We start from the raw sequence: 25,206 nt of genomic DNA, 5'->3' as shown, positions 1-25,206 counted from the left end.
AATTAGAGTGAATAAGAGAGGAATTTAGGGAATTCTTCCTTCACCTTTGGATATAATGAGAGCTCACAGAGGAAGTGACAACTGTCCACCCACCCCACTTACTGTCCTTTGCATTTGGGTAAAGCATAATCACAGCTACGCTAATATTGTTTGTATGTTTATTGCTAATAAGAAGCCATTGGTATTTTTGCCATGTTCACCCTGATACCCTCTGATTTAAAACGAATAGGGTTGTTCACTTCTATGGAAAATGGCATATTCCTTTAAATGCCATTACAACCGCTAGAAAGCACCCTAATGGCTTCTGATAAATGATGTTCATTGAAAACTAAACTGCAGTCTGGCCGGTGAGAATTGTCCGATGACAGCTCAAAAGGAGGGTCAGAAAACCTTGCGTCAGCACGTTTTGCAGCCAATCGCTGTCCCCCAAACGCACGTCACACCCTCGCTTAGTCATACTAAGTTGTTATGTGCGTATGAACCACCAAAATAAGCCCTTTCTTCAAATCACCAAACAAGGGATTCTTCTTTTGGGTCCTTCACGCTCGTTGTCACTTCATGTTCCTTTCTTCATGGAACCCTTCTGTTTAAATGTGGCATAGTCATTTCCCTTCTTTATGTGGCAACCTTGCCTCCCACCCTGATCTAAACACATCTGCCTGTCATCGGTCAACTCTCGGCGGCTGTACTGAAATATCTGGCAGGTTTTTTTTTTCCATACCAGTCATAATGCGTTTTTTTAATCATGATAACTAAAATTTTGTTTTTAGTATGTTCCTATGCTTATTTAAATAATTTTCGTGTTACAAACCATTCTCTTACCCAAGACAAGTGCAGTGTTTCTTTGTCTATCCGTCCTGCCTTTGTCAGGTTAATTTCTAATTTATTCTCGCCAATATCAAGAGTGCTGCATACCTCATCATCTGAGTCTTCAAGTAATACTCTAGTTCGTCATCCCATTCCCAGAAATTGGCAGGGTGTAGCACTATAGCACACCACGAATATCACAGCCTTTGCTTTACTACATTTTTTTGCAGTTTAGTAATGCCCTAATAATTTGGATATTCTTTTATTTTAAAAAATCACCACATTTTAAACTTCTGTTTATGCGTTCACATCCATACATAGTATTATGGAGTTAAGATTTTTCTCAAAAATATTTTTCTTAGAACTTTAGGAGGTGGTAGCACCAACCCCACCTAGTAATGATTTGGAAGATGTCGATGAGCAATTTTCCCAATAGAAAACAATCATTACTTTCAGATCTGGTTATATCTTCCCTCGGTCAGTGAAATTCTTTCAGTTCCAGCTGCGTCACATGCCGTACAAGATCAACTCGTTAATGTCGTGAGTTAATGCAAGATTGCAATTCAGTGTTGTATTCTGCGAGACAGCCACACTAATTGTAGCCTTGCTCAGGTTTTTCAACTCACGAACAAGTGCAGAATAGAGAATCAATGTGGCTATAATTTTTTTAGCCTTAACTTTCAAACATAGCCATAAAAAAAATTAGTGGCGAACGTTATCATTTCAAATTTCCTTTCTTGTGCTGACAAATCTTTTGTTTTCTGTTAAATAAGAATTATGGCTGTGAAGTACTTTTGAAACCATCTCAACAATCCTTGAATTTTTAAATTATTCAGTTATTTGTGTATGAATTGCCACTTTGTTTTAAACTAATCTCAATGACTAAATCATTCACCTTGATCTCCCAGCTCATAACACTGAAGCAGACAACATAGAAATATATGCAACTGGTTTAGGTTGCCTTTCAGTTACACCCATGTCTCGTATAGCGCAAGGGATGCGTTCCTTGGGGTCTTTGCGCTATACGAATTTGCGTTATACGAGAGCGTTTTAACATAGGGAAGATAGGGATGCGTTCCTGGTAGCATAGGTCTTGGGTATTGAATTTCCTCTAAAACATCTATATTCCCATAAAAAGCCTTAGAAAACATTATTTCTATAAATATTTATATTTTAAACATCTTTAAAGATAGTATTCACGCATTCAAAGACTTTTATTCACGTTAAAAAAAATTCTTACGTGCTTTCGAAATTCCATCCTGTCGTGCGGGTGGGCTAACATCTGCTATCTCAGGGGATCGTAATGCGTTGCCGGCAGTTGATGATTTTTCAAACTAGTCTAAAAACAACTATTGTGTCACCCAGGCCCTTTTGTCGCTCATCGAAATGACAGGAAAATGCTACTTTAAATGCCATTTCATAGCTAGCGGAGTTTATGAATGATAAATCATTTTAATTTGAAGTCCTCCGAGTCATTAGCAGCTACGTGAAACAGTCTTTAAATGCCTTGAAACCTGACCCAGGTTTTCCTTCCCTGAAAATGAATGAACGAGAATGCATTCTTTTCCTAAAGAATATCGTCTCATCAACACTAAAAACTAGTTGAGGGGGAAAGGAGCCACTTTCAATAACAGCTTGGAGTTCATCAGAAAATGTTGTGGTGTCTGCGCTATCAACACTTGCAGATTCACCTGATATCGCCGCACTGAAAATACCTGCTTGCCGTTTAAATTCTGGAACCAACCGGAGCTTTCACTTAATGTCTCGGAGCGATTACCACTCTCGTCTTTTTGTACTGATTCACCATGAACTTTCCGTATGTGTAGACCGCTCGGTTGAAGTTGGTGCGGCTGAGGTCACTGATATTTTAGCTTCGTCTTTATTCAGAATAAGGCATCGTGAGTTTAAACTTCCGCGCAATATCGCTTTGACGCTCTCCATTTTCAAAGCAATTGACCTCTCTCAAGTCCTCTTCTAGGTTAATGGTTTTTCTTGATAAATTCTTGATTTTTCTACACGCATTCCTATTTTTTGCCATATTCTCTTGGTTTTTACTCTGTATGGTTCTATCTAAATCACCTTCTTCTGCTGAACTGTATTCCTGAGACGCAGAAGGGCTATGACTGCGGGGAGGGAACGAAGCCATTGTGTTTAAGACTCTATAGCGGACCCTTTTATGTGTTGATGCTATTCATGCGCAACTCGGCCACCGCTCCGTTTCTCCCCCGTGAATACCGATGACCTTGAAGGCTTTAGCGTAGACTCTCTACCTGGAAGTCAATCGCCCGGTAACCTACGACGGCAAAAATACGTCTCAAACCGTATTACTGAAAAAAAAACTCATTTCAACTAGCCCCACGCTTAATTAACGATCTAAATTATTTATTATCATTCTGTTAAGGAGACGAGATAAATCTTCGGAAGGCCGGCTATCTAGACCCAATGACGAGTAATACTTTTGGCAATTGCGCATCAATGAATTTCGATTAATATATAAACAAAAAAGAAGATTTGAGGCAAGAAATAATATTAATATACGTAAATTGATAGAAATTTCGTGTGTACTTAGCGCAAGTTCACGTTTTATCACGAGAGCGTTTAATATTTTTGATTAGGCTACACTGCGTTGCAATGTTTCCCCGAGGAACGAATTTGCGCTATATCGAAATTGCGCTAATCGAAATTGCGCTATACGAGACATGGGTGTATTCCCAAACTTGGAACAACTTTCCTCTTACATGAGGTACTTAGTATGAAAAAAGTCACTCGTTACTTAATTGGTATGATGGCTTAGTGGATCAGCTGCTGTTTTACATAATGGCTTTCAGTTAATTCTTTTATTTGAGCTATTTTACATGCCTCTTTTTAGTGTAACTATAGAATAACGAATGGTAGGTTTTTACTTAGAGCAGTGAATATGTTGATTGCCTAAATTTGTAAGGCTTGTGATATATTTGGATATTTGCAAGTATAACCTGAATTAAAAAAAATATTTATGAGAGTACCTCAGGCTTTTTGAGACTTCTGATAAAAATTTTGTCACTTCGTCCCCAAAATTGAGGATAATATTTCCGTGCTACTCCCTTTATGTCCACCCCCGTAACAGCTTTTGGTACCATAATGTTTTAATATCCACTTATCTTGCCACATGAAATGAGTATTCTTTCAAAGTAAATTTTCTATGTAATGAGAGAGGCAAACTTGACACATCAGTTGATAAATTGTATTAGCTTTTCTCTAGAGACGGGTTGAATAGCATTTTTCTCGAATTCGAATGTGGAATACGGATTTTAAATTATTTTCCAATTACCTCACTTGAAAGTCGAAGACTGCAATACTGACTACTGAATGTATGCATTTTTCCTCTAATTTTATATATAAATGACGGTTAAAATAAAAAAATGCTCAACACTTTACAAGTCATTCTACTTCAATACAGCTCCTAAATCCTGGCGCAACTATAACCCACGATTGCATCAAACTTGCGCGCATGGAGTACCGCAATTCATTTGTTTTTTCATTATTTGCGTATTGAAAGTTATATTATTAGTAATGCTTCACTGTGTTTATAGAAAAGCTTCAACTAAATAAAAAATTGGCAATTACGTTATAATTAGAGATGGGTCGAATAGCAGATTTCTCGAATTCGAATATCGAATTCGAATATTAAATCGTTGCTCGAATATTCGAATACCTCGAATTTTGAATACCTCGAATACTAAATGATGAATGCTGGAATGTTTGACTCGGTTGCCTATGAAGCAGGAAACAAGATTTTGGGGAGTAATTTTGATTTCCTTTAAATGATTCGAACAGGAATTTAGCTTATTAATGAATATTTTAATTTTATGGAAACAATTGGGCATATAATTAATTCAACTAACATCGCTTTACCCTCACTCCTGCTGCCAAGTGCTAGCTGACAATCTGAGGCATTTTGCAAAATACAAGCTCTTTTCCACCGGATTTTCTTCAATTATTTTGTTAGTTTTTTTTGTTAGTTATTATTATTAGTCCATCTTTGGGAGTTCTCACGAGATAAGAAGATGAATTGGAATTGCTATCAGGGAGAAACCAAATATTCTGAGAAAATATCCCTTTGTCTGGGACTGTAACAATAAAGATTTATAGCACCACTCATAAATTGTAACTTGATATATGTTTTCGGAAAAAAATACGGCATTAACTCCCGAGAAGCTCTGCTGCTCATATCGAGTTTCGCCAGAATGCTAAGTCTCTGTCGTATTTTGACATTTATTTCTTTGCGTAAAATGCTTAAATAAACTCAGAAATACTTCGTGTTTGGTCTTATTCTTTTTGAAATTACGCGCACATTACTAATGTTTCAATTCAATAAAGGTGTAACATCAATTGACGAAAGTCATTCTTAGACACCTTTTGTGCTAATAGATGACTCATGCAGTGGTTGACCTCCACAGAAATGGGGAACTTCCAAGCTGGTAGGAAAAAAGGTCAGTGGGGGAGAAAAGGGAGGGCCCGAAAGACGTTTCTATTGTTCTCGTGTAACTTGGTATTTTTTCGAAGCTAAGGTCTTCGTAATATGATCCCTGCGCGAGCTGTGACCTTTTTTTATTTCGAAGAAGAGGAAAGCCTCAGAGGGGGGGCTAGTGCTGAATGGAGAGGGATACCGGATCTTGGGAAATGCGCTAATGTAAGTATCCCACGTTACTCACACAGCTGTTGACCTCCAGAAATGGGGAACTTCGAAGCAGGTAGCCAGAAAAAGGTCAGTGGGTGAGAAAAGGGGGGAGGGCGTGAAACACGTTTTTATTGTTCTCGTAACTTGATATTTTTTTCGAAGCAGGGGTCTTCGTAATGCGATCCCTGCGCGATCTGGGGCCTTTTGTTTGATTTCGGATAAGAGGAAAGCGTCAGAGTGGGTGAGGCAAGTGCTGAATGGAGGGGGATAGCGGATCGTGGGAAATGCCCTTAGGTTGCTATCCCACGGCACTGAAGTTCTCCTGGTGGGGGGAATCGGGGATTTTCGGATTTTTTCACCCGACCATTTCGGTTCCCCTCGTCGAACTCTTTTCTCCGCTAAAATCCACGAATTTGATGTAATTCGTCAACTTGCGTAAAACGGCGCAGCGAGCACTAAACGACTAGAGTTCTCTTCATTTTTCCGAGTCAACTACCAACGACATGCGTGCGACAGTGTATGACGCGAAATTCAAAGTATTCGAGGTATTCGAGGCGGTACTTTTCGCATAACTATTCGAAACCTCGAATATCGAATACTTTCTAATATTCGAGGTATTCGAGTATTCGCGGATACTATTCGCACATCTCTAGTTATAATTGGAGTATGTAAAACGTGAATTTCATCATGCGATGGAATCAGAAAAGAAACAGCCAATCACATGTGCATTTGAATGCATCTGAAGATTCACAAGGTCTTTATTAACTATTGCATCTCATTTGTTTGTGTTTTTGCTACATTGGAAGTAATTTTAAAAACTGGTAGAATAGCAATTTATTACATTAGTCCCACTATAATTTATATCTAAATGGTGATGTTTGACTTGCCTAATTAGTCTCTAAAGTAACTAGTGGTTGATAACTTTTTCAATGATATGGTATTTCAAGTGCTGCTATTTTGAATGTCATTTTTGAATGAATGTGGTTCCTAATGATAACTATACTGTGGTGAGAGACATCAGACTAACAATAAGTTCATTTAGTAGAGCATTGTAAAAAATAGCTTTTATTTTTCCTCTGGTAAATTTATGTGTTGAAGTTGAAATCATTTTAAATTCATGTATGATTGCGGATTTCCTCTTAGTCATGCTCTTTATGATGACATAAAATCACTTCAGTGTTGCAAACTTCAGAAAATTCTATTTTCTGAACCGCCTCAACTCTATTCATTCATTTGTGTTTATTCATACCAAGTCCACCAAATTTACTGCTTCATATTTTAAGCTATGAATGAATCCATTTTATTTTTTCCTGAAGTATTGATTATGGTATTGTAACATTTCAGCAACACCCTCTCATTCCTCAAATGAAGTCTGAAGGGCGTGTCGGATCAGGAAGCTCAGCTGGAGGGGGATCTTCGGCATCAGCTGCTAGCAACCCGTATCTTGCATTCCGAAGGCGCACAGAGAAGATGCAGACAAGGAAGAACCGCAAAAATGACGAGACATCATACGAAAAGATGTTAAAATTAAGGCGAGATTTAGTTAGAGCGACTACTATCTTGGAAATGGTGAAGCGTCGTGAGAAACTTAAGCGGGAGTATCTGCATCTTTCGATTGAAGTCTTCGAGAAGAGGTATGTACAGTTTAATTAATGCTTTTCTATTATGCTTGTGGTTCAAATTATGCTATTCTTTACTGAGGAAGCTGTGCTATGAGATATTTAATTTATAATTGATATAATTCATTAGCAGTAAAAGTTTTCATTGAGAAATTAGAAGAGGAAATGTCTGTTTTATAAATTATCATGTAGCCGTATTTGAATTCAAAGTTAATAGTACTTAATGAGCAATAAATGTTTTGTTTGATACATTTCATTTTGCCATTTTGTCATTTTTATATAATTTAATGTTGAAAATTTCTTGCACAATGGAAAAATATTATTCATATCATACTGCTCTTATGATGGGATACCTCATGGAGTTATTTTGTCATCGTCATAAGTAACTGCTGATGTGGTCAGAAGCTGACAAAAGTTTTATAATGTATGGGTTGAACAAATCAAACTGAGGATAATAAATTATTTTTTTGAGGCTAAAAACATTTGAAAATGCAGATGAAAAATATTGTATGCTTGAAGTTAATGTTCTTCAGGGGTGGATTCAGCATCTAATTTGGGGAAGGGGTCATACCTTGGGTCCGGGGAGTGTGTAATAGAGTACGAATAAAATCATTGAGTATGAAAGAGAGGGGTGATCTCCTGTGTAAAATGTTTTGCTGGGAGTGCTACGCTCGGCAATTAATGCTACTCAAATTTCTCTCATGCTTACATTTGCATACACACTCCCTTTACTCCTTTACAAGGATCCAAATACTGTTAAACTAATAAAAATTAAAAATTTTGATAAAATTTGGTTAGGGTTCATGATCTCCCCTCTAGATCCACTACTATCTTACATTAAGAAGGGTGGAGATCCTCTAGGGAAACTAGAGAAAATACAAGGGGAAATTCCTTATATTTTTGTATTAATAATTGACTGGTACAACTCCCTCTTCTTTTTACCATTTAAAACTAGTATCCAATGGAAGAAGTTGGTGCAGAGTTATGAAAATATTGCTCGAAGTTATACATCCTTGCCTTTTGGGAGGATAAGCTGAGAGCGTGCCATTTTTAAGTGAGGAAGTTGAAATGTGTTAAGTTTAATCCTTATCAGGTTCAAGTGAACTACTAATGATAGATTCTGAATAAAATTACATTTATTGGTGAACTTCAGGCTATAAATGTGACTAAATTTTAATGTATAGCCTCTGTTACAATTTTTTTGCCATCACATCGTGTATCTTTGCGTTTTAAATTACTTTAATTGTATTTTGTCCTGTTGATATTGTTCTAATTTTACCCTATTCTTGAAAGAAAATATGAGTGTCAAGATGGTAATACCTTTTTTTATATGCTGCTAATTAGAATCAGTGGTACTTGATTGTACTACTATGTTTTAGGAATGCCAGGATGCTAGGAAAATGGATTGATGGGAAATGCTAATATTTCATGCTTCTTGGTTGATTAAAATGCTACAGTTTTTTGAATTGTGGCTACTATATTGTTATGTATTCAGCTGCAAGAATAGAAATCATGGAATTACTGCTTTGTTATCAGGTACAATGCAGCTGATTTCTGTGGGCAGCTTTTGGCTGAGCTTATGGCAAAGAGTACAAGGCCGGCATTTGCACCTCTTTTTAGCAATCAATTTGGTATGAACCAGAATTGGGCGAATAAAGTTTCCAGTAAAGTAAGTATGACTTATAAATCAGTCTCCTTGAAAGTAGATTGGTCATAGTTTGAAGAAACTTTAGGTCTTACTACACAATTGTTTGTTTTGGGGTATGCGTGCTACTCCAAATTTCAATTGGGACGAAGAAAAGACTCAACTGAAATACTTTCAGAACTGAAGTGCAGTCATTAAAGGTGGTGGTTGATAAAGAACTGTATAACTAGATGATATAATATTTTAATGCCAGCTTATATTTGTAGCTGGTAATAATTTTCTATTTTATCATTCAATTTTTCGTTAGCCGTATTTCTCCTTACAAAGTACCCTAACAGGTAAAATATTTAAAATTTGAATTTTAAGGTAACTGTTTAGTCCTTTGTGTGCCTTGTGCCAAACATTTCAGTGCTACATTTCATGTTTGTCATATTTTCAAGGCAGTTGTAGTCCTTAACACATTCAGCAAAGCGCACATCAATTGACGTGGTCCTGTTCAAGCCGAGATACGGAGCACGTCAATTGACGTGCTCTGCCGGTCGGGCTGGGAGCCCTTTCTCCACCTCCGTACATGACTAATATCCACTTCCAAGTCTTCCAATTGTGTGCATGGCCTTCAGCAAGCTTCTTTCTTTCGACCCGTGTGTGCTGTTTGTAAAAAGCAGTATTTGAACGGAAGTTATGGTGCAAAAACTTCTCTATTTTTCTTTCTTATTTTATTGGCCGATTCTGACAACTTTCATGAAAATTTGGCCCGCTTTGAATGTGTTAATTAAATGAAGGTATCCATGTGGTTGCTGAAAATCATATCAACAATCAAAATTTTGCAATAAGGCTATTTATGATTAATTATGTAATAATTTTTGTGCCAAACTGGCTTTTTACTACTGTAAGATTTTGCTGGTGCGAAGAGGCTATGATTTTTTTCAATTGCGTATTTTTTTAGGCTTGTCAAACCTCGGGCAAAATTTAAGATGTAGCCTCATTTAGATAATTTATTTGCAAGTTTATTAATCATTGGGCATTAGAAATGAAGAATATTGGCATTGGAAATTATACATTTTTAATGTTGTGAAATTACTTATTATTTTGAGTTTTTAATTTTTTCTCAATTATGATTTATAAATGAAGCCAATGCAGAAGTGACAAATGTGATGTAACCTTAGGTGCTTGTGAGCATTTTTGTTAACATTATTTCATGTCATTAGTTGGAATATATGATATATATCACTCCTATTATTTTTAACCTGTTAGGTAAAGAAGTCTGGCTGATATAGTCATCTTATTACTTTCAATAACTGCCTTGGTTGGATGTTGGTTGGTTGGTAATTGGTTGTTGGATGGCATGTTTACTATGGCTTAATTTGACATTTTTGTTGTTTTCACCTTCACAGTGAAACAAAATTGTAGACTTCACTTTGACTGATGATGATTAAAACTTCAAACTGACAAATTTCCACGAATTATTGTTCTTCTCTGAACATAGACCCCCTCTGAATATAATCCCCCCTGTTATTTTGAGGCTTCAGTTTTGGGAAAAAATTTAAAAAATCACTTTTACCAAGGGCAATTTTGGAAAAAAAGGGGGGATATTTTCGGTTAAATACAGTATTTTGTGTTATGTGTGGAAAATTGGCAGAAAGTTCTAATTAATCAACATGTTAGAATTCCACCAGATTAAGCCTGAAGCAAATCTCTGTACTGATTGTAATTTTCAATTTTTAGGAGGAATCGATGCCTCGGAAAGAAAAACGTCAATACAAGAAGCGGAAGCACAAATCGGGAGTGGGCTCGGCTAGAGTTAGTGGTTTGGGTATGTCTCAGCTTATGGGGTCAGACGCTTCAGGGGTGTATGGTGCAGGTGATACTTTGAGCTCAGAAGAAGAGGATCGCGTTGGAGGACATTCCCCAGGTGCAGCCTCTCCTTCGGATCAAGATGATGAGACTGATACCTCAGAGGGTCCCTTTGTGTTCCGTCGGAAAAAGCATTGCAATTACCATGCTGTGAGTAACTTAGAAATATTGATTTCTCTAATGCTAATCTGAATAATAGCATTTTGAGAGTGTAGACAAAACACATTTTAAACTACCCATGCCCTGCATACCCAGGTGGGACTCAAATCTGTGACCTTTAGTTTGGCCGGCAAGGAATTACCCTTGCTACTTCCAAGGCTATCACCTAATTCTATTATTATTGCCAGACTCTTATAAGTTAGCACTTAACCATTAAACAGTCAGCCAATCAGTGAAATCAATTGATGCCTCAATGATTGATCTCAAATCAGATTTCATTTATGCAGTATAATTGTGTGGAATTGGGATTTAATTACTTAAGCTTACATTAAATTGAAATTTCTGGAAATGGCATTAGCATTGTTGCGTGGAATTGTTTATTCAATGGAATTGTTTATGATCTGATCATATTTTGTTGGAGAAAGTTGGTACTCGTGGAGTTAAGATATTAACAACTGCCATCCTTCTTGAGTTACTGGTAAATTTCACTTATGATGATTATTGTACTACTTATGATGGAGAAGCTTTCATCAAAGCTCCATTTTTCTCTACTGCAAATTGATGAACCCAGTGTCTATTATCTAAGCATTAAGGTAATATGTAAGGATGTTCTATTAATACACTTTTCATCTGTCTGTAAACCTTATGTTATTTAAGGAGTTGAGTTGACAATTTTTTTAGTACTTAAATGCAATTAATGTTGTTTCTTTATATTTCAGCCATTATCTGGAGGCATGGGTAATTGGCCATGGTGTAGTCGAGAAGAAGGTGGCATGGCGGATCGGAAATACCGCTATTGTTTGACTTCTATTTCAAAGCCTCAACCACAATGTATTGGATTTGCCAGGAGAAGGGTTGGCCGGGGAGGCAGGTTAGTTACCAAGGAATTATCAGTTTCTGTTAGAATGTCATCTTAGTTATGGTTTGTGGAAGCCGAGGAAGTAAAGTTCGCAAATATTTTTTAAAACACAGCAATATTTATTGTATCATATACATTTAAGTTGGAATAAAATTCTTTGTTGACCTGCTGATGGCTTAGTACTTGAGACTATGAAATCAGATTCAAAATTAACATAATTAATGTTTTAAAATTTTTAGGGTCCCAATCAGTGGTGTAGCCAGGGGAGGGGTGGGGGGTCCGGAACCCCCTGAAATATATAAACAAAATTATTTTCCTTCATTAATGAAAGCAAAATATTGAAAAATCATGAATTTACAAAATATTTCTTCAACAATTCAATTTTTTTCGATTATGACAAGTGTTAAAATTGGTTTAAAATCCATTACTTGGTACCCTGTTTTTCAAAAATTTCCCCCCTGGTTTTCGACCCCCCAAACAAAATTCCTGGCTATACCACTGGCCCCAATCCATTCCAATTAAAAAAAAGAACCCTTATTTACATTCTAGCATCATGTATTTTTTGCTCATTTTTATATTTTAGTTCTTTTGTAATTTTATTTTCATATTTAATGCAAATGTTCTCTGTTGAGACTTCATGTTCGGGTATTGTTTGCTTAACATGAATTCATTTTTCTCTGAAATCCTATTGGGTCTCTAAGATTGGCCTAACTTGGTTTAAGCAAAATTTGTGCTTTACCTATGTTGTGGATCCAATCAAAAATTTCACGAGTAATTTAATACAAGAAAATAATGCAGAATGCTATTTACCTTAATATTTCCAAGAAATCATTGGCCTTAAAAAAATAAGCCTTTGGTTTGATTGATCACTGTGTCATATCAACAGCATTAAGTGGATGTAAGTTTAGTCAATTACAAATTACTACTGAAAAAGATAAGTAATGCAGAGTTAACTGATCAAAGTTCATAGAGATTTTTTGTGCCTATAAAACTTCATGTTAAGATCCCACAAACCTTATTACCATTATTAAGGAACTTTTTCATTTTTGCAGGGTTATTCTGGACCGAGCTTGCACATCTATGGATGAATATTGGGCATCACTGGACTTCACGATATCTGAAGCTGGCTCATCAAATCCTAGAGTAGGAACAAGCTCAGAAAAGCCTGCAGATGACTTCATTAGTGAAATCAAAAATGAATGGTATGTCATTATTTACTCTTTTTTAAAGGTCATCTTTAGGCTTTGAAATGTACTATTGGAGGTAATTATCAAATTGATGATGAATAAAAATCGTGTTTACAGAAAATTTTACGTATTTAGAGAATATTTCTGTGACTTGTGTTTTGGAAAATTGATGTTTTAAAGATTTATGACTTTTTTTAACAAGCATTAATTTCTTTTAGTAGATTTTTATTTATATTGCAGTATTGGGCAAAGGTACTTGCTTAAAAGATGTAATTTTGGGCTTTTTGTTGGGACCAACAATTGGCTTCGTAATAACGAGATTTTCGTAATAATGTTGATCGTATTAACGAGAGTCTACTGTATTAAAGAAGAGAATTTTTTCTCTTCAGAGGATAATTTTAAGCTAGTCGGTAGAAATATTAATGGTTTTTATAGACATTTTTCACAACATCTGTATTGCTCTGTAAAATGCCATGGCAATTTTCACATAAAATTAGGGATTTCTGCCATCAAATAGTTAATTACACTCATTGATTATTATTCAGAATCATATTTTTTGCCGTTGAAATTCAGTGAGAAAATATTTCAAAGGTAATACTTTTTTCATTGTTGATTTTGGTGTAAAATCTCCCTTGTTGAGATTGGTATAACCCCTTCAATGACTCTATTGTATAATATTTTTGAAGCTGTTTAATTTATTATTTCTTTATATTATATCTATTATTTTGGATTTTTTACCTGAAAAAAATCTTCATTACATAAGTATGGAAATGCTATTGCTTGTTAAAATCACTAATTTTTGTTTTGATAAACCAGGTATCTGTTAATCCTTAACTTCTTTTTTTACTTCAACGCATCAGTTTTTGAAACATTTGAAATGAGATTGAGATCTCATTTAAATATTTTGGTGTAATTATTGGTATGGTTAGGTCATTTAGTGAAAGTACCTTAAATAGCGGGATGTAATGGATACAGTCAATTGTGAGAATACTTGATTTATTATTTTAGGTGGTTTTCTTGATACCATAATGAAAATCTTTAGGAGATTTAGAAAAGTAAACAATGAAAATCAAATACTCGATTAAGAACATGAACTGAAACCAAAAATAAATGTCTAAACCAGAGTAGGATTTGGCAAAATAATGGAACTGATCCATCCTTAGCCCTCATAGTCCTGCAAGCCAAAATGTTTTCTTATGTTTCTCAGCTGAAAAATGCCACAATCCATACCGGCTTTTGAGGTAGGTATTGATCAAATTAATATTAATGCAGTAATTAACCCTCAGATTTAAAAAATCAAGATAAATTGCATAGTTAACAATTAATATTAAAAGATCAATATTTAAAAAAGACATGTTTTACCTAAACGTGAATTCTCAGAAATTTTTTTTCAGAGGTGTTAAATTTTATTCAAATACCCTGCCATTTCTTGCCAGTGCTAATTCATTTAGGTGGCACTAAAGGAGTCAATGAGAAATCAATACCCGATTTTCATTTGTTCTCCATTAGGATTATTTTGTTGTTGTTAGTAATTTCAGTTGTATTCTCGTATGTTTACCTCTTTATTTCTGATGTATTGTCCCCGTTGGTTGGCGTCCAAACAATTTTTATTTATGTACTCTGTTACAATACTTCCGTATGTGATGCTTATGAGATAATACATGCTTTTGAGATAATACATGCTTTTTAAAAATGAAGTGTTGACCCTCTGTTGAGGTCTTGTTTTTCATTTTCACCCATAAAGAATGTCTTCCAGAGGGAACATAATTTTTACTTGGCAGGACTTGAGACAGTTTTTTCCACAGTTATTTTTTTTTTCTCTCCCTCTTCAAGGTGGCTTATATAACTTTCACTAATATGGTTGGTTTTGAATCAATCCTAGGCTGCACTTCAGACCAAAGACTCCCCCGGTGAAGAGTGAGGAGGAAGACGAAGAAGAGAGTGATGGGGGAGAGAAGGGTGTGGACAGAGCGTACGAACTACCCTCGACCATCAGTGTTGACATTGAAGAGGACGGTGCCATCAAGACGGTGGAATATCTGATTGATGACCTAATGCCAAGCATTGAAGGGATGCCTGCTCTTTCACCGTCCGTCATCCAACTGCTGCAGCAGCAGCAAAAGCAACTGCTGGAGTCGCAGGATGAGGACGATGAGACGAGCGAGGTGGAGGAGAGCAGCGAAGGGTGGCAAGGGGGAAAGAGATCCGGAGGGAAGTTCGGGTCCCCACCGTCTCCGAGTCAGTCTTCTCCACCACATCGGCACAACCGGCCCCACCCTAGGCATAGCCCACTGCACCCCAGAATGAGGAGAAGGTCATCGTCGTTCTCCTCGCAACCCTCGTCGCTGTTCAGCACCAGTGATACCCCATCAACAGCGTCGTCAAACCTCACCGACCAACTCTCCCCCACTGTAGCCAGCTTGCTTACGGCCCTCTCGGTCGTCAGGGGCCAAAACCGGTGCCAATCCTTGGTGTCAACATCTTCCCAGGTGTCTGTGTTTCCTAGTCCTCCCTCCCACTTGGGCAAGAGTAACTGTTTGTCCTCCTCCCCAAGCCATGGTAGTGGAGTGAGTTGTGACACCCCTAGTGGAGTAAGTGATGGTGTTGAATTAGTCGTGGGGAGTGGTGATCGAGACACAAATGGTGCGCCAGGGAGGGGGTCGAGTGGTGTTGGGGGTTGTGCTACGGTTGGCACTGGCTCCCTTTCAAACGGACCCCTTCAAGAAAGTAAGTCACTGTTTTATTTGTTAGACCTATTTCACCTCATGCAAGCCGTTTGTATGAGTTAAGTGTCTTAGGAATATGATATTTTTAAGCTATACTATTAATTATGAGTAAATCATAATTATACATGTAGCATAATTGGGATCCATGTTCTTTGCATTGTGATTCCGAAACTCCACGAAGATATATTCAAGTGGGGATCAGTTACCAAATACCTCTGACTAAGTTGAAGGCAAAAGACCTGTGAAATACAACTTATCTTTGCTATAAATGTTGAAATACTTGTGTTGTTTTGATTATCTGTTTCACAATTCACTCTAAAATGAAATATTAAAGCAGAATATGGTCCTTTGTTTAATAGATTTATTTATAAAATCCTTGCCCTTTTTCTAAGTTGAGTTTTATGATGAGTAGTAGGCTAGAGTTCTAAGATGGTTCTCTTTTTAGTTTATTTTTTTAACGTTGGTAATTCATTATTGAAGAATCGAAGGAAAAATTAATGGAGTTCATATTGAAAGCTCAGAATACAAATGTAAACACTTTCTATCTAATGGTTTAGAATTTCTATCATTTTCATTGTCTTTGCTGATTACAATTCATGTGCACATATTTCATATTATGGAGCTTATAGAGCAATCAACATGCCTTTGAGTTACCCATATGTGAATCATCTCCTGAGGTGTCAGTATAACCTGTTTGCTGTGAAATTTTGGTATAGATGTGTATTCAGTGATTCAAGACATGATGAATACAGTGTCAGGTTTAAAATTAGACTTATTTTCTCCTTTTATTCTTGCTATTTAAAATTCACCTAATTTGAAAAAAAACCTCATCGTACATATATTCCATTCAAAATATTTAATCATAAATAACCTGGCTGCATTCAGCCTTTTCTTAAAAGCATGTTGAGTGCTCGATTGAAAGTATAAAGCAAGTGGATACATGTGAGTTGTGACAATTAGAAACTTAACTTTTAAGACTGGTGTGTACTCCTCCAAATTAATTATTGGTGAAGTTGAGATGAGTGAAGATGTGCATACAGTTGAAATGACTGCCATTGATAAATAATGAGAAAAATGCTTGCTTTAACTATCTGAGATGTTATTTTATTCATTCTTGGATTCTCCTAGCATTTTACTCATGACATCAAAGCTATGGAAGTATTGAAGTTTCTTAATAATCATAGTTGCCTTGCCTTGAGTCATAGTTTCATTTTTAATTGGAATAACTTAACAATGCAGTGACTTAAATTGGCTTTACCATCAGCTGCAATAATGCCAGCATAAGACACAGCCACTTTGGTAGCTTTGGAAAAGTAGGACAAGAACTGATTATGGGTTTTCATTTTGACTGGGAGAACTGATTTATGCAGAATACTGACTTGTTAACCCTTGCAGTTTTTAGCTAATTGAGACCATAATGATTTGTTGTATCTTTAGGTTATGAGATTTGCTGCTCATAGTTTCATTTATCTCGTCTCATGTTTCATAGTCTCATGTATATTCTGGTAATATCTTCAATTAAAAGTATCAAGCATTGATTTTGCATAATTAGCTCCTTAAATAATTACAATGAGGGAGAAATATGGGCAATATTAAATTGATTAATTTCCATATATCTCCGACCCCCTCACTTTTGAGACTTAACTTTTTTCAAAGGGTTAATTTGTAAGTAAGAATAGAAAAGCACCTGTTTTTCTTTTTGTTTCCTTTCTGCCCCTTTTGATGGACTTCCAAAATTATCACTAAAATCATAAATCTCTTCATTAATGTGGTAATTTTAGAATGTTATTGTTATAACTACTATTGAACATGAGTTACCTACGTCCTGCTCTTCTTGATACGTTAAACTTACAGAAACTGTAAGGTGTTTTGTATTGATATAAAATTAGCATCAGTTTTACCTTGGGTTTTTGCATACCCTTGGTTATTCCGATGCATTACAAAGTAGGGCACGTGAAAAAAGCAACTTATTTGATTAAATTGATAGTCATCAAATTAAACAGCAGCTGATTGATTAAGCCATCATACCTCTGGTATAAACATGACTGGCTGAATTAAGTTTACAATTTTGGGTGATTCAGAAAGTTCCTTTAGTATTTAGTGAGTAAATATTCTTATTTTACAAAAACAATTAAATCTTTAAGATTCAGCAAGAGCACTCAAATTCTTACGCCCAAATGATAGAAGTAGACTATGATGTGCAATTAGCAAATATTTGTCTATTAACCTTTGAAAATGATAGAAAAGCATTTGATTTCATTCACCTTACCGTAATCCAAAGTGATATTCAGGTTGCCTAATTAGTCGGTTGCTTACACTTCACCCCATTACTTTTCTCCCGGACATTTTGGGCAAAAATTGGGCTGCATTTGTAGATATATATGGTAAATTCATAGCAATCATCTCTACAATACCATAGTACAACAAAGGTACTCCCTGGTTTCAAGTGATTTATTTTCATCATTGGGTGCTCATACTGTAGTTCAGGGGTCTTAATATTCACCATCAGGGATGAGGAAATGAAAGAAATGGTGAGAAAGGGAATCATAGTAAGGGAGCTAGGGATTTTTAATGTTTAGGCATTGGGGGAAGGCGTGTTGGACATTAAAAGGAAGTACAGCATACTCCTGGTTATCCGGGCTAATGATGGGGAGATGTGGCACGAATAATCGGAAAACACGAATAGTCCAAACTTTCGCTGTAATTTCTTGTAAGTTTCATTATTTAGGCAAATCAAGCTACCAATTATTAACTACGCACATTATCTGTTATTTTAGATCGCTTTCTGGAATCATTCAGAGCTTTCTTTTCCCAACCGCAATCTTTTTAGTGGAGACAACGTGGTTTTATTCGTATTCCTATTGCTCCATGTTATACCTGGTTTCCGAAAACTGCATGCCCGTGTCTGCGAGATCACGGATTCAGAAAATTGGTTTGCACTAATGCTTCAAAACCACTGCGCGACGTCGGAAACAGCACTGTCAAGCACCTCGCTGCGTAGTCATGTCTTACGCAAGTTGCCCAATATGCAACTGTTGCAGGACGTGGTTCCACGATCACTGAGCGCAATCATGCACTGTGAGCATAATATGAACACGGAGCTTCTGTGAAGGCAATGGGCGTGCGATCATCCCATCGTGCAGTAGCAATTATAGGAAACCTGGACTGTTGGCAATTTGTCCATGCAGGCGAGTGCCTGGCTATAACTTCTGCTATCTCTACTTCCACTTCCCTAGATGCCTTCACTTCTATTATTCCCTTCTTCCCCAGTTTGACCTTGTTAGTCATGGTGTTAATATGTCTTAGTGCCATGAAGTCAGTGGTTACTTTGGGCCATATTCAACCGAATGTGAGGCCACGGTAATAATTGCACTTTTGCAATATGAAATATACAATTATAGACAACATATTTCTTAATTTATCATTGGTTAACTATTGAAAAATCTTCTGAAATTAATCGAAGAGTTTTTTCCCGCTCTTGATCGTCGTCTGCATGCTAGAGCAGATGTTCAAGTAAACTTGAAACATTTCTTGTCTAAAAGTAAATAAAATAATTCCCTTATACAAAGAGGATTCTAATGGAAACAATTATCTCATGGTAGCCTTGCATTAAAATGCAATGCGATTAATTTTTTTGTGAAGATCACGGAAAACATTGATGAAGTGTTAAACGCATGCACAGATAAGCTGCAACATGGATAAACTGCAGCCGGATAATCGGGGGTCTGCTGTAGTTTGGTAGAGGGAAGCAACTGCACTGAGGATAGGTGATGAGGCAGAGAATAAGTACTCGTTTATCAATGACTCCAGGCTCAAGCACCTCAGGGGTGGGCAACACTGCACCATTGTTTCTGAACAGGTTTATGCCATGGTGCTTGAACCATGTGTGCTGTAAATTAGTTGGTGAATATTCCAGAATATGCTCAGTACTAGGATGAAGATTGGATGATTAATCTTAGGTTTGCACTTCTTAATTCTTAGAAAACTCAATTTTTAATTAATAGTGACCAGTGTGCATTGTTGGGCTTGGCATGCTGCAAAAAATATGCGCAGAAGATGCTGCCATTGAATTTTCAATGTTGGCACACACTGTATGGTTGTGGGTATAAAAACTTATGGTAAAATTACTTTTGTTGTCATTGCTGTTAAAATAGACTTTAATATGTTCCTTTGCCCAAAAATTAAAATTTCTTATTGGTTGTCCTATGCAGACATTGTTAGGTGCAGTCAGTATGCTTACGAAAGTAAATTTAAATTTTTTTTCAATGGTCTCATTCTTTAAAGTCCTCTAGTAAATGGCAACTATGATATTTTAAAAGTTATTAATTCCAATAAAACCATGAAATGGAATGCAACCAAGTAGGGGAAAGTTTTCATATTTTTCTATAAATAATTTTTAGAAATATATATTCAACTACATAAATCTCAAAACAAAGAAATATTTTATAACACCCATTGGACTCAATATTTTCTATATAGTCAAGCATTTTAATCTGTATGTGTAACTTTAACAAATATCAGGGCAATTGGAAAACCAGAGGTCTAGTTTTAGTTGCATTATTTTAATAAATCATTAATTATGTGCTCAAAAATAATCGACTCTTTATTCATAAAGTAGGTAGTTAATGTGCAGCTCAGAAAATGGCAACATTTAACACTCATAAGCAATTGAAAAAGCTGTGTTATTTTTTGAAACAAGGGTTTCTCTTGTTAATGGTAGTAAAAATGACAAGTTTTCCCCTTCTTATCAAAAGTAGAAATTCCACTTGAAAATTAATTATTTTGTACTAAATACAATAAAATTTAGTGAGCCTCCTAGAAAGCCCACCATTTAAAATCATTGTTACCTAGGCACTAGTTTTTGCCCTTTAATTTTGTAATTCTGAAATGGTGTCCCTCTTTCAAAAGTATCCATCATTATATAATATAAATTAAGCTGTTTTGGAAATTAAACAATAATTTTGAAAAATTTATCTCATTATTTATGTTTGCGAAATTTCATCGCTCAACATTCGCATTTTAACCGTCAGTGATTTGTTGGGGTATCCCAGCTACAGGAATTTTTTTAAAAGGAGAAAACTGTTGCTATACAAGATGAAAATATGCTAAAAACTTATGAAATAACCGTAATTATTTGATTACATCCGACAGTCAAAATCAGTAATTTGATATCAATGCAAATTGAAGTTATTAGTACCATCTATTGGAACATGAAGTCAAATGATGTTACAGTTGATTCTCTTACGCATAGGAACAAAAAGCCTATTATTGTCACCTTTATTCTAAATTTGCTTGTTACTGGAAATGTTAACGATTCAGCTGTCTGCAGTAATCAATGCTGCGGGTCAATTTACCTACCCATGTACATTTCTTGTCCTTCTATTTCTACTATTTGTGAGCTGAAAAAGTGCTCTAATCACTTAACCACTGCCGTAACATGTAATTCTAGTGTGAGTTTATTATGCTTTTTGAGTTGACTTAACTCAATAGGCTATAATTGTCAGAGTAAAAATTCAATTCTGTTAATATGCACTTGTTGCATTCAAAGTGATGGGTTTAGTACCTGTGAATTTCATATGGAATTTTACGATTGGTAACAATTTTACTGATGCAGTCATTTGGAACTTCTTTGCATAATTCATTATCAATGAGAATATTCCTGTCTCATTGACGGTGCATTAGTGCATTACTTGCTAAGATTGAATGATGTTATCCAGTCACAGTTATTCACATTTTATGTCACAACATAAAAAATTTGTTGTGATGTCTTCAATCTAACCCACTACTAAGTTGTTTTAAAGCTTTTTTACCCTTGGGAAAGGTACTAGCTTCACTTCATGTTTTACAATTTACCTTCTGTGTAGTGAGCACCCTGGGTATTCTAGTCCTTTTAGCATTATGAAATGGTTATTCTAGGCAGCTTATGTAACTGTTGTTTAGCTTGTAAAGTATGCAATGTTTTGAGATAAAGGGTAAGCAGGTGATACAATTTGAAAGGGGCATTTTGGATGCTGAGAATTATAATTACAGTGAGTCCTCGTTCTACGTCACCCCGTTTAACGTCATTTCGCGATAACGTCACGAAAATATTGAGACCATCATTTGTTTATCGCACCTACGCTTCGCGATAACATCAAGTCTTTTAAATTTCGCGGGAAAAGAAGGTGAAGCGGCGGGCGTTGCAGGTTGTTCATTATGTGGGCGGTAATACAGTCATTCTAAGCAAAGTGTAAAACGGTGTGTTTATTCTTAATTGCGATTACGGTTTTAACAAAAATTTCTGCAAAATGAATTCTTGCGTAGGTGCGTAAGGTTTTACTTGACCTAATGGTTTTCATGACCTAAAAAGTGATTTCAAGGCATTTTTCTGTGTAGAACTCGGGAGTTTTTATCGTCACTTTCTTCGCTGAGTTCAGTATAATTTTGGTTCCTGTAACTGCGACAATGTTTCAGCAATGATGATGCCCGGGCGACCACCATAGCGAAGCCGAAAAGCAAATGCTGGACGATACAAAAATGGAGAAGGATTTACGTCACTGCTGCTATTGTCGTCGATGAAGACAGGAACTCGTATTTATGCAATAGATTGGCATTCCCACCGTAAAAAATGCCCCAGATATGATACGCTAAAATTTTTTTCGCGTAGGAATTGTGAGGTCTAGGAGCCGATATTCACTTTTTACATTGTTTCTTATGGGATATTATGCTTCGATTAACGTCATTTCGTTTATCGTCACATTTTTCAGGAACGGTAAGTGACGTTAAACGAGGACTCACTGTATTATAAGAAATTGTCTCTCCTTCAGTACTATCTAACACCTTGATTGTCTTTGCAAAAGTCATGAGTGGTCTCCCTGAAAACATAGAACAATTTGCTATTTGCTGAACGATACTGTTCCAACCATACATCTGCACCCTTTATTTTATTTTTCTTCTTTTAGAAGGTATTCCTGTCTTTACGATTGATAATTTTATGGGAATTTCATCTGAGCTTTAGTGCTCTTGTAAGATTTTACTAGATTCTTAATTATAAACTATCTACCTCGGAGAACTTAAGTTGCATTGTTTCATTTGCATCATAGTGATTGAAAATGTTAAGGTGGGAGTTGGAGTACCTTAAATTGCCATTAATTTTTCTTGTACCAAATTTTTATATCTGAAGAAAGGTTGCCAATTAATATGGATATTACAATGGTTTTTCTTCTCTACATAATGTTGTCATGAAATTTTTTTTCTTGAAGTTCTAGCTAAAAACACCAAAATAATCATTTAATTTAATAGTGAAAGAGTGACTGTATTTTCATGTATGGGGATCTCACTTATGATGGAAATTGACATTGAAATTGCAGCATACAGGTTAAGTCCCTCTTTCTCGTTTGTCAAACAAACTTTTTCCATGCCTTCTTAAGTCATGGTACTTAAAAGGTAACCTATGGCACCTTATGATTGAATATTTTGCTCTAAATCTGTCTCCTCTCAACCAATGAGTTATTTATCCAGTCTCTTCTAGTCTTTGTTCTAGTCTAATTCTTCGAAAAAATTGTTGACACAAGATAAGGTTGACAGATGTGTTATGACAGATTTGCAGGCAAAAAAATATACTAAAACTTCCTATATTATAAAGTAGTAATTTAAAAATAAATGCAAATATTCAGGGAAACCTCTTCGTAATTTATTATATATTTTTTTTCTGAAAGACAATATTTCTCTTAATACATTAGGCAACAAAACTACCTCCACTGAGTATAGTATTTAGCGACAATTGCTTTCTTTGCCACCATGCCTTACTTAAATTCCCGTACTAACTCATCCAATTTTTTCAATTTGTAAATTTGTGGTAGTTAGAGAGTACCATGAAGTTTACAATTATTATTGTTTGATTGTTGTGCAATGATTTGGGTGTTTGGTTTTTTTTAGTCTAATTCATTTTATGTGCATCTCAGGCTTATTTTTAAATTCGATATTTCAATTCAATTAGTTCAGGCATAACTGAAGACCAGTGTAATAAGTGATACATTTTAGGCAGAAGATGTACTTGGCATATAATAAGTAAAAACATCTGCTTAAGATAAAAACTAGATATATTGTTTTCGCGGTTATTTCTTAGGGAAACAGGAAAACAAGTATTATGGGTCTTTGAAAAGCCACTATTCCTTGTGATAATCATTTTACTAGAATTTAATTCAAATATCTTTGCGACTGAGCGGCAGACCAAATTTTTTGTCTGGTGGGGGGCACGTGACTTCCCGAAAACCAACCAAAATGCAATTGGCGGAGGTTAGGTCCCTGGAAATTTAGTGACTTTCAGACCTCCATGGTGAATGCTTCATGAACAAGTTAGCTGTGTTGCCAAACATTCGTTACCTTAGCTTGCTTGTTGTGCCGTGGTGATCTTTTCTTGTCTTTTTCCTTTTCTACCGTTCTACATAATAACCTAATTCCTGTCTCTGTCACCTCACCGTCATTCCTTCACATTCCTTATTATCCCTTCCATCATTTCACCTCCCTTTTGAGACTAATGCATCGAGGAAATTTTCGACTTTCTGTGGAAAGTACATCGATTTCTTCACCAACTTTCTGGTGCACTATATTATGTTCTTTCAACATTGTATTTGTTTGGCCCCTCGAAAATGGCATCAAGTGCTGAAAAGGGTTGGGAAATAATAATAGGTGTGGAAAATTACAAAGTGTGACTCTTTCCTTTAACATCAGACTAAATTCTGATGTTATCAAACCATGTCCATGTCCATCTCTACGTCACCAGCATAGTACTCAACCCATTGCTCTCCAATGGTCCTTGAAAATGGTCATAATATATAGTCTGAGTAAGAAGTGAAAGGGGCTAATCCCTTCTCCCGAGAAGGTAACCAGGGTTCCCATCCTTTCTAATGAGCCAAGTGTTGGCTGGTGGAAAGAGGATTTTTGAGACATTTTGTTTCCATTCACTGCCAGTCTTTTGAGATAACATGGCAATGCCCGCCTCTCTCTCTCTCTCTACCCCAGATTCCTAGTGTCACAGATCCCACCACCTACCACGATGCCACTTCTAATATTCTGAGCTTGCACGAAAGGCCGGTCTCAAAGATTTTTGAAGTAGATTCTGGTGCATATGACATAAGCAACATAAAGTGTTTGCTTGGTCAATTAAAATGGAGGACTAGAATTGTGGTCAGTAAGTCCTCGACATACAGGTTCTGTTCAATAAGTATCGGGACTGGTTCCAAAAATCAAAATTTATTGCAGTTATCATAATAATTACTTAATAATCTTCAAAAACATTCCTCCTGCATCGATACGCTTAGTTTGGTGCATCTGCTACTCATCAAAATCCCCCTGGAAGTCAGTTACCGGAATACTGTTCAGAGCCTTTTTCGTCGCTACTTGAACCGCCTGGAGTTGAACCAATATCCTTTCAGCTCCCTTTGTATTTGCGGAAACAAGAAAAAATCAGGTGGAGGCAGGCTGGGGCTGTATCGAGGGTGGGGCAACGTTACCACGCTGAATTTTGCTAGCAACTGCCGCACAAAAATCACACTGGCACGGTGCATTGTCATGGTGAAGTTTCCAATTCTTGACAATGGCTGATTGCAGAGGCATTGCGTGATGTCGCAAGTGTGTCGGTACTTGCACGTAAAATGCAGCATTTACGGTCGTTTCAGTAGGCACGAACTCCTAGTGAACAGCACTATG

General features: G+C 36.2%; 1 protein-coding gene across 1 annotated transcript in view; it reads left to right on the top strand.

Annotated features, from left to right (window-relative positions):
* LOC124169860 (enhancer of polycomb homolog 1) overlaps nt 1-25,206 on the top strand; it is a 56,673-nt gene that overhangs the window by 12,285 nt on the left and 19,182 nt on the right. The window contains exons 5-10 of the mRNA XM_046548661.1: nt 6,812-7,101; nt 8,623-8,755; nt 10,457-10,735; nt 11,464-11,615; nt 12,656-12,805; nt 14,673-15,517. Coding sequence (XP_046404617.1) covers nt 6,812-7,101; nt 8,623-8,755; nt 10,457-10,735; nt 11,464-11,615; nt 12,656-12,805; nt 14,673-15,517 — 1,849 coding nt within the window. The remainder of the gene's footprint in view (nt 1-6,811; nt 7,102-8,622; nt 8,756-10,456; nt 10,736-11,463; nt 11,616-12,655; nt 12,806-14,672; nt 15,518-25,206) is intronic.

The sequence above is a fragment of the Ischnura elegans genome, chromosome 12 (genome assembly GCF_921293095.1).
Source record: "Ischnura elegans chromosome 12, ioIscEleg1.1, whole genome shotgun sequence".
Lineage (NCBI taxonomy): Eukaryota > Metazoa > Arthropoda > Insecta > Odonata > Coenagrionidae > Ischnura > Ischnura elegans.
Note: the sequence above shows the minus strand (reverse complement) of the source record. Positions and strands in the feature narration are given on the sequence as shown.